The sequence below is a fragment of the Sus scrofa genome, unplaced genomic scaffold, assembly GCF_000003025.6.
Source record: "Sus scrofa isolate TJ Tabasco breed Duroc unplaced genomic scaffold, Sscrofa11.1 Contig1489, whole genome shotgun sequence".
NCBI classification, from domain to species: Eukaryota; Metazoa; Chordata; class Mammalia; order Artiodactyla; family Suidae; genus Sus; species Sus scrofa.
Window position 1 is genome coordinate 59,268 of NW_018084891.1, and position 11,141 is coordinate 70,408.

The window sequence follows — 11,141 nt, forward strand, 5'->3', positions numbered from 1 at the left end:
GAGTTAGATAATGTCTGTGTCTGTAATTGAGAGAGGAGGATGACTGAATTATAAAGTCCAGAAAGAGAAGAAAAGAATATATAAAATAAAATATTGGGTGAAAAGAGTTAGATAATGTCTGTGTCTGTAATTGAGAGAGGAGGATGACTGAATTATAAAGTCCAGAAAGAGAAGAAAAGAATATAAGCCAGATGCCAGCATGGGAAGATAAAGACAAAAATACAATCCTTCGGAAGTAAAGAACTGGGAGAGATAAACCATCAGAGTTCCACTATTTAATGGTGTGTTCATGATTTGGTACAGTATCTACATTTTACCAGTAAGATGACTTACATAAGATAAAATATAGGCAGTTATTTGCTTATTATCACAAAGGTAACCAGTGAGAGAGTTGATACTAGGATCAAGAACCCCTGACTCTTGCTGAAAATGCTTTGCATTTTAATAGCCTTTGTACTAGCTTCCTATTTCTCCAGTAACAAATTATGAGAACTTAGTGGCTGAAGAAAACACAAATATATTTTCTCTAAGTTCTGGAGAGGAGTGAGTCAAAATGGGTTTTCTGTGCTAAAATCAAAGTGTTGACAGAGCTGCATCTTTTCTGGAGGATCCAGGAGAGAATCCATTTCATTGCCTTTTCCTAGATCACCTGCATTCTTTGGTTTTAGACCCCTTCCTTCCTCTCCAAAGTACATCACTACAAACTCTGCCTGTCATCACATCTCCTCTCTGACCCTCCTGCCTTCCTCGTATTAAGACCTTTGTGATTACTTTGGGATGACACAAACTTCTCACCTTAGAATTTTTTTTTTCTTTTTTTGTCTTTTTAGGGCCATACCCAAGGATTTAGAGGTTCCCAGGCTAGGGGTTGAATCAGAGCTATAGCCGCTGGCCTACACAAGCACAGCCAATGTCAGATCTGAGTCGTGACTGTGACCTACACCACAGCTCATGTCAATGCTGGATCCTTAACCCACTGAGTGAGACCAGGGATCAAACCTGTGTTCCAATGGATGCTACTGAGATTCACCCCCATGGGAACTCCCATCTCAAAATTCTTAATCACTTCTGCAAAGTTTCTTTTGCCACAGAAAGTAACATATTCACAGGTCCAGGGATTAAAACAAGGACATCTCTGGGGGCCATTTTTCTGTATACCACAACTTTCTTACATGTAAGCAAATAATTTAGGGAAAAAAGAAAAATCTTAAAACTAACCAATAAATTTGACAAAAGAAATTTCAGACAGCCTGTCATAAAGGTAGAAGAGCTAGTGAAGGAGGGAGGACAAATGGTGCATCCTGACTTGTCCCAGAAACTACACGAGTGCCTTCTGATTGCAATTACATCTAGGACTGAGTTTGAACAACTAATGTCCAGCAAGGACAGGGAGCCTATGATAGTCAGCCAACCTTTATGTTCTTTGGCAATTAGATATATAATTGACTCCAGAGTTGTTCTCTGGATGTCTTCTGATTCTTAATTCAATAAGTATTTTTGAGTGCTCAAAATGCCAGGCACCATTGTGGGCATTGGGGATATAGCATGGCAAGTATTCCATCACTGAGGGGTCCTTATTCATGACAGAAAAAGCAATTTTGGTGTGTTACATACAGTACTTCCTTCTCTAGAAAGGATAAAAACACTAGAATAAATGTTGTTAAGTCATCACATATCTGGGGATTCTCAAACATTCTGCTTGCTCTTAGTTCAGTTTCTACCTTTAGAAATTCTCTTCTCAGGATTTAGACTGCTTCCTTTACCTGAATCTTCACCAATAATTTCTATCACACTAATTTTTAGTGGCTTTCTAATAAATACTCATGAGTTCTACCTCCCCAAATATATTATAAAAAAACTTTGGGCAGCTTCCATATATCATAATCCTTTGGACTAACTGAAAAGCAATTCAAAAATGATGCTGGAAGATTTCTTGGCTTATTCACTTATTCACTCAACAAATATTTATGCAGCATGTCTAAAGTGCCCACTACTCTCCTAATTAGTGATCATATAGAGATAAAAAAAGGGCAGAGATCAATCATGTGGAATAAAGTAATGAAGTAAGAAATTGAACGTATACAGAATGGGACCATAGGTTATCAGAACAGCTTTAAGTAAGAGTTGTATAAACAATTTTATGACTTAAGACCAAACCTCCATGTCATGAACTATGAACAAACTAATCAAAATTTCGCTAGGAATAGGCAGAAAAATAATAAAAAAGAATTCCTTCTGATCACTAAAGGAAAAATACTTCTCATCAACAGTATTTTAAGGCTTTCATGAAGTAGCAATAACAATAATAAAATACTTAGAAGGGAAAATATAAGTGGTGCTTCCTCCAGATTGAAATTTGAATAGCAAAAAATTACAAATGAGAATAGCAAAAGAAACGGTGGTAAATTTGACTATTAATGAACATATAAGGAATAGAGTTAGCAAAACTAGAAGAGGGTTTATTGGGTTATTCAGAAAAAAAAAAAAATGAGATTCCTTGTGAAGCTTATACTAATTTACAGAGTCTAGCCAGAGGGCAAGAAGGACATTTTTTAAAAAGTAGTTTAAATACATTTTAAAAATCAGAAATAAAATTGAGGAGTTCCCGTCGTGGCGCAGTGGTTAACGAATCTGACTAGGAACCATGAGGTTGAGGGTTCGATCCCTGCCCTTGCTCAGTGGGTTAACGATCTGGCATTGCCGTGAGCTGTGGTGTAGGTTGCAGACAGGGCTCGGATCCCTCGTTGCTGTGGCTCTGGCGTAGGCCGGTGGCTACAGCTCCGGTTCGACCCCTAGCCTGGGAACCTCCATATGCCGTGGGAGCGGCACAAGAAATAGCAAAAAAGACAAAAAAAAAAAAAAAAAAAAAAGAAAGAAATAAAATTGATAGAAAGAAATGCAAAACAAAATTGAATCATTGAATGTAGGAGGAGATGAAGAGAGTCAGATAGATGGCAAATTATGATAGAGGAAGAGATAGTAGAGTGGGAGCTTGTTTAGACATGCAGTCTTAAGAGCCTCAGTGCTCCAAATTATTTTCTACTAGCACTTAGCATTAGAATTGCTTTCCTTTAAGCTAACATATTAGATCCCCTAGTTTTACTTTCATTACTAAGCGAAAAGGTGCTTCACTAAGCTATTACAGACAAATATGTTACCAGGTGACTTTCCTTTGCTGAGATCTTGTGCATGCAGGTAATGAGATTTTGATGACAATGAAGTGATCCATTTTAACACTGATTCATTACCCAAGAAGGCTTAGTTTGAATAGGTTGCTGCAGAAGATAGGTAAAGAGAAGATGAGCTCAGCTCGAGACAGAGAGACTCTAAGAATGAGAGTTAAAGCTGAGAAAAAAAGAAATAAAGTCAAAGACAAAAATGTACCTACTTTAAAATCCCTTCAATAGCAAAGAAGACAAAATAATGGAAATAGAAAATATCAGCATATCTGGAAATTTATCCAGCTCTTGTCTTCAAGCTTTAAGAATCTTGAGTATCCATCTATTGTCTCCGAGTTATAGTTCAGTCTCTGAATAGCTTCTAGTGGGAGAAGCTAGAATATGGGTGTTTATGATCATTTTGGGGCATCCTGGACTTTCCATGCAAAAAATATGTACTCTCCCAAGATCATTGCCATTAGATGAGATATCACCTTGAATTCTCTAATTTTAGTGTAGCTATTACTCTCAAGAATTATGATAAGATTTATAGCCATCATTTATTTAGACTTTTAAAATGATTACAATATGTGGCAAATCCAGATTCTGCAGCATTTGATGGAACTGTCATTTAAATGTCTTGATCTCTCTGGAATTAGAATTGGGCAATCCTTAGAATAGAATTATGCTTAAACTTTTGGAAAAAAAAAACAACAGAGAAATGCTCATTATTCTCAATGAATAAATTCAGTCAGCTGGAAGAGATCTAGAAGTATGTTCTGACTCAGTTCCTTTCCTTTGTTTCTCCATTCAGGACATGTCAGTTCTTCCCCAGTTTACAAAATTTGAAAGCTCATTTTCTTCTTTGGTTTTCTGACATTTTTATTAACATAATCATCCAAAGATTCTTCTTTACAAAAAGAGAATCTCTCATTCTTTCAATTAAGCCCTTGGTTCTTTCTCTGTGGATGTAAAGAAGTCAGAAACTCTTTCAGATAAATGTTTAAAGTCCTTGAATTTGGTCAAAGCAAATAAAAATCACTCATCTGTACCTTCTAGATTTAATAACCCTAATTCCTTTGGCTCTTCCTCATAGAGGCCATTTCTATCCCTTTAACTTTGTAGCTCTAACTGCCCCCATTTCACTACATCTTACTGTAGTGACCTAGGGAAAAAATTCTAATAAATATTTAAAAATATAAACAAAATCAGGATGTTTGCTCGCTGACTATTAAACATTATACATTTAGCTTCCTACTTTTTTCCCCCCTCTATGTTCATCACCTAATTTTCACTGAAACTACATTATTTTAGCATGATGAGTTATACTAATAGATATTTTTCTTCTAAGCAAGTTTTCAGTCTTCCATTCTTCACCTTGATTCTATGAAATCAGGGTTTTATTTTTTAAAATTTCACTTATCATTAGTATCCAGTGGAATTTCTCCTCTTTTTACCTTAGTTCTTTAAAGATTGAAGTAAAACAGATAACAAGCTTGTTGTGACTACAAGAACCACACTTGTCTTTACTTTCAGTGCTAATATATTTCCCTAAACATTCTTTAGTACACTTAAGAACATAACCTATATCCTGGTTCTGACTAAATTGTGGACTCCAGACTCTGCAATGTATCTTCAGTTGCACCTTGGGCTCTCCAAGTCACTTTCAAGTCCTAGTTAAATATTGAGGTTAATTCTTCTCCATGTTCACAACCATTCATATTGATTCTCCTGTTGTGTTCATCATCTCACTACTCCCACCTGTCTTCCTGCTTCCAAGCCAAATCTTAAATGATATAACAAAAAGCAAACTGTTACCTGAGTTTTCCTTGTCACTGAAGTTTATCTAGTTTAACACCTTTCTCCTATTGTCGACCTTACCCCATTCATTCCCTGCAGCTATTTACAGATTATTTTCTCAAGCACACAGAGGTATATAGAATGTTTCTAAAAATGGAAAACAAAATAGCTAATTAACTTCACTAGAGGATAGAGATCAAATAATGCTATAGTGACCTGGATTGTAAAAGTAAAGTCAATTAGTCAAGGAAATGGTCTTCTAAAAATATATTCATTGTGATCAAAGCAACAAAGGGGGAAATGTTGAAAGTGAGTAACAAGAGGGAGGAATAACACCAGAATTTCTACAAAATTCAATATCTGTCATTTTATTTGCCAGTTTAAATCCTATTATGATGAATGAAAGACTCCTTGGATAATTTCATAGTATTCACTTTTCAAAAGCTTCATAGAAATAATAATGGAATAATCTTATAAAACATAAAATTTCTCTATACATCAAAAAACTAGACAAGTGAAAAAAATAAACAAGAAATTAATTTTTTTTTGTATTTTTGCCATTTTCTTGGGCTGCTCCTGTGGCATATGGAGGTTCCCAGACTAGGGGTCAAATCGGAGCTGAAACCACTGGCCTATGCCAGAGCCACAGCAACACAGGATCCAAGCTATGTCTGTGACCTACACCACGGCTCATGGGAACGGCAGATCCTTAACCCACTGAACAAGGTCAGGGATTGAACCTGTAACCTCATGGTTCCTAGTTGGATTCATTAACCACTGAGCCATGACGGGAACTCCTAAAAATGGTTTTTAATGTGACTTTTATAGATAATAACTTTACCACATTTCAATAAGCACTTTGAAGATATGAGCTTTGTCTAACTCATATTTGTTTCTTCCAAAGCTACTTGTACAGTTTCCCACATTCAAGTGGGCCTAATATCTATGTGTTGAACTTAAAGAAAAAAATCCAGCCATTAAAATTACTCCATTGTCCTTTACTGTGCCTGTCATTTGGAGGTAGGAATAATATGTATAAGGAAGTTAATGTCAAAATATCAAGAAGAAGTAACAGGACTTGTTTCTCTGTCTTCAGCCTCAGGTACAGAACATTGAAGTAATCATATTCCTCAGTCCATACTAAATTACCAGCATTGGTTTACAAAGGGCCCTACTCTTGTTTTACTTGTTTGTTCACTTTAAACTCCACTTCCAATCTCTTTCTCTCAGAAGAAATGATTCTAGTTTTTAAAAAACGTGTCCCAGTATTGAATGTGTTATTCTAAAACATGTATATTGTTTTGTATGCTTATCATATAAAACATTTTTATACATATTATTTGAATTCTTTTTTCACTTAGACCATGTTGCCATGTGTATATCTAGTCTATTATTTCCAAATCCTGGATACTAATCCAGTGGGTATGTACTACCTTTTGCCTATCTGATCACCTAGTGACAGACACCCAGTTTTCAGGGCTGCTGCATATGACTGCCCAAGCATCGGATGCCCTGCTCCAACTTCTTCAACTTCCACATCTCAGTTATGTTAACATTCAGTTGGAACAAAGTTGTTTGATAAAACTGATTCTTAAAACCCTCAAAATGTGCCCAGTGATTAGAACACAACCACTGTCACAAGTCCTTTGAGGTTTCACCTGCCACCTAAGATCCTTCTCTGAATTCCTTATGTGTCAGCTACTAAAAGTTAATGTCTGGAAAAGCAGGAGTCTCTAGGAACCTGTTCCAACTCTGTGGCAAGTATATGTTGTGATGAGTCAGTGCCTATACCATGAAGTTATTTCATATTTTTAATCCTTTCCTTCATAGGAAAACTAAGTTAATGGTCTGAAGATAAAGACATCAATTCTAAAGGCATAAGACCAGGAAACTCAAAAAGAGAATGGTGAAGCATACCATATGGAATCAAAAGAGTAAATGAATCAAAGAAGGACAAAGAGAAGAGGACAATCACTTATACAGCTTGTCTTTATAGTCCAATCAACGTGGAATGGGTCAAAATAAAGCATTGCTTACAATAAATATATGTTACATGCACAAAAAAATCATAATAAACTATCGTCAAGTCCATTGGAGAATGAAATGACTACTCAAGAAGGGAGAAAGAATGCAAACATTTATTAAGTCAGTTCTAGTTTATTGGGACCAGATAATAAACCAACTGAGCATGTCTAACATTACTTATGATGACATATAAATGTTATGCAATCCCCGATATGACGTAATAGGAAGCCTGATTCACCTATTTCTTATCTTTACAAAAACCCCAGGCACCAGGCTAATTATGAGGAAAAGCTTCAGACAAACCCACATTAATCAACCTTCTACAAAATACCTGACCTATATACAGCCATGATAAAAAAGGTAAAACTGAGAAATTCAAAAACCAGAGGAGACATAACTAAACATAACACGGTGTCCTAGATTGTACTCTGGAATAGGAAAAGAATGTTAATAGCAAATCTGGTGAAATCTGAATACAATTAGTGTTTAGCCAATAGTAATGCATCAGTGTCAATTTCTTAGTTTTGACAAACGTACCATGAAAATTTAGGATATTAACATTAGAGGAAACTAAGAACCTTCTGCATCTTCTCTGCAACTTCTCTATAAATCTAAACTTATACCAAAATAAAACCTTTATTAAAAAAATATGATCAGAAGAAGAAATGTAAAATGGGCTGAATAGACTTACTAAATGGAAATCATTCACAATAATTTGTTGAAATTCTGCTATTTGTCAAATGCCCATTTAGGGCAAATGTTGAATAATATAATGGTGCAGGAAAGTGAAGAATGAATTGTCCAGTAGAGACATGAGACTTAGCCATTGAGGAGACATGATCTAAAATGACAGAAGACTGAAACGATCAGGAGTTTATCAACCTAGATTCTAGATTTGGATCTTCCATATAACTTTTATGATTTTGACCTAATTAGTTAATTTTCCATTACCTGAGACTTTCTAAAATAAACTTTGTGAGATGATTTATAGTTTTGTTTAAAATTCAAAACTTATATCATCCTAACTGAATTTTAATAATTTTCTAAGTAAGTGCATGTGCTAAATAAGCTATTATCTTTCAGCTCTAAGATAGCTCTCTACATTGTATGATGCAGAAGGTAGAGCTCTGCAAATTAATTTCTTTTTTTTTTTTTTTGGTGCCAGATCTGCCATTAGAGGACCCTAGAAGGTGATTGCAAGATTAGAGGAGGAAGAAAAAGCACTCCTTCCTATTTGCTGCCTGTGGGCTTCCTCTCTGCTCACTGTGTCTGTGAGCATCACCCAACCACACCCTTCACTTTAGCAATCGTGGTTACTTTCCAAGATAGCTGCTGTTTTCCAACATTAGAGGAACTCATCTCATCATTCCTTCCTTGAGAATACCTGTGTTAACCAGCAGAATCCCTTCTCATTGGTTATGTCCCTGCCTATGGGACCTCCTCTGAGCTCAAAGATGCTTCAAGCCACATTACCTTCCTCATATTTGGGTTTCAGCTACACAGGTCCTTATGCCAAGCTTTTAATAGTTTTTAAGTTTTGTTTTTCAATTTTTATTTTTTTTCTTTTTATGGATGCACCTGTGGCATATAGACATTCCTGGGCTAGGGGCAGAATAGGAGCTGCAGCAGGCCTAGATCACAGGGATGCCAATACCAGATTCAAGCTGCATCTGGGACCTATGCTCCAGTTTGTGGCAATGATGGATATTAACCCACAGAGTGAGGCCAGGAATGGAACCTGTATCCTCATGGACACTATGTCTGGATCTTAACCAACTGAGCCACAATGGGAACTCTGTTTTTCTGTTTAAATAATTATAATTTCTTCCCTTTATTTCCCATTTTTCACCGTCTAAGAGGGTGAAAGCTGCTTCTTACAAATGTTGTGATGTCTTAGATCTCATTCTTTTTCAAAAAACTTGTTAACAATTTTATGCTTAGTTAACAATTCCTTACATCAAACTTTCTCTGTTAAAAAAAAATTATATAGTTTCTGGCCTCTTACTGGACCCTGAAAAAGTCAGATTAGCAACAGAATAATGAAGGAAGCTAACTGATGATAAGTTGAAAAGCTAGATAACAAATCAGGGAGTTCCAGTTGTGGCTCAGTGGTAACAAACCCAACTAGTATCCATGAGGACTTGGGTTCAATCCCTGGCTCCACTCAGTGGGTTAAGGATCCAGTGTTGCCATAAGCCATGGTATAGGTCACAGATGTGGCTTGGATCCTGCATTGCCTTAGCTGTGGAGTAGGCTGGCAGCTATAGCTCAGATTTGACCCCTAGCCTGGGAACTTCCACAGGCTGTGGGTTCAACACTAAAAAGTCAAAAAAAAAAAAAAAAAAAAGAAAGAAAGAAAAAGAAAACAAATCAACTCTATAGTATATGACAAAAAAGGTTAAGTAAGAATTAATAAGACAGTCTACTTAAACATGGGAAAAATAGAAAGTGGATAATAAGCCAATACTGACTTTCAAAAGAGATTGTTCATATTAATTCTATTTGGCACTATATATATAAAAAATAAGCTTACTGGCAAGCTAAGAAAGCCAGACCTCTAGTCTTAAATATCCTAGAGAAGCAGCGCTCAGAGATTCACATCACAATTCAATCTGGGTAGGAAGAAAAAGGACAGAAAGAACTCATACTAGTAGGTGGTGACATTCCGGTTAAATTTAACATACTCTATTTAGTTCATATCCCTCTGAAATTCTAGAATATTTTGCTTTTTTATACATGCTTAGTCTATTTAAGAGATTTTACTGTCATTCACAAACTGAGTGCATAATCTCCTCATTGCCACCTTCATCTCTTTATTTCTAAGAGTATAAATAATTGGATTTAGAAAAGGAGTGATAACTGCATCAAAGATGGCAAGAAACTTATCCACATGTGATATGGGAAATGGCCACATATAGAAAAAAATTAATGGCCCAAAGAACAAAACAACCACAGTGACATGAGCTGACAGAGTGGAGAAGGCCTTGGATACACCACCTGAAGATCTTTTCCAAACAGTCACAAAAATAAAGATGTAAGAGATGATCAGAATTAAAAAGGATGCCACAGAAATAAAGCCACTATTGGCAGTAACCATGAATCCCAATGTGTAAGTCTCTATGCAAGCAAGTTTGGTAAATCGAGGAAGATCACAAAAAAAGCTGTCTAATTCATTAGGGCCACAAAAAGGCAAGTCTACAACAAAAGCCAATTGAGTCACTGAATGAATGAGGCCAATAATCCAAGAAGTGACTAGAAATAAAATGCACCTTCGTGGGTTCATGATGCTCAGGTAGTGGAGAGGCTTACATATGGCCACATATCTGTCATAGGCCATGGAGATGAGCAGCACCATCTTGGTGCCCCCAACTGCGTGGATAAAGAAGATCTGAACTACACAGCCCCCAAAAGAGATGGTTTTATCTTTCCTTAAAAGATCATAAATCATCTTGGGAACTGTGGATGAGCAAAATATTAAGTCTATGATGGAAAGATTGGCCAACAGGAAGTACATGGGAGAATGTAAACGAGGGTCAGAGGTCACACTAAACACAATGAGGAGGTTTCCCATCAGACTTGCCACATAGAAGACAGAAGAAAAGAGGAAGAGAAGGAGTTGTATCTCCCAGGAATCAGAGAGCCCCAGGAACACAAACTCAGACACCACAGAGTGATTGGCTTCATCCATTGCCTCTGTTTGCAGCGACAACTCTCATGTCACCTGAAAGAGGAGAGTGAAGAGAAAGAGGTTCAGGAGAAATGGCATCAATCTCAATCTTGAGTAGTTCAGTACTTGTCAGAAAACTAGACAAAGGCTGATGTGTGCCTCTGGAGACCATCTCAGTCAGGAAGCAATTCATAATTCTCTGTTGTATATTTTATTGCCAAATATATATTGCACAAAATAAGGATCCTTTTACTCGTTTGGATGGAAAGTTCTTTTGTATTTTTGTATCGTTATTTTACAGTCATATCTCATAAATTACTACAAGTTAAAAGGCTTTTTTGCTCAACTATACGAAATTATTAAGTGCCTGGGTTTTATACTCTGGGCATTTCTCAGTATATTGATACCATAACTGTGATCACCTTGGCAAGTTCAGCTCCAGGCCTATGCCACAGCCATAGCAACACCAGATCATCTGTGACCTATCCTAC

General features: G+C 36.4%; 1 protein-coding gene across 1 annotated transcript; it reads right to left on the bottom strand.

Annotated features, from left to right (window-relative positions):
* Positions 1-9,732: 9,732 nt before the first annotated feature.
* LOC100155519 (olfactory receptor 4F6-like) lies at positions 9,733-10,671 on the bottom strand. Its single transcript, XM_001927829.1, has one exon. It carries the CDS (start codon positions 10,669-10,671, stop codon positions 9,733-9,735), a length of 939 nt encoding a protein of 312 aa, XP_001927864.1.
* Between the last annotated feature and the right edge of the window lie 470 nt (positions 10,672-11,141).

Excerpts from the sequence above, each read along its gene's own strand:
- LOC100155519 (XM_001927829.1), bottom strand. The coding sequence starts at position 10,671 with ATGGATGAAGCCAATCACTCTGTGGTGTCTGAGTTTGTGTTCCTGGGG.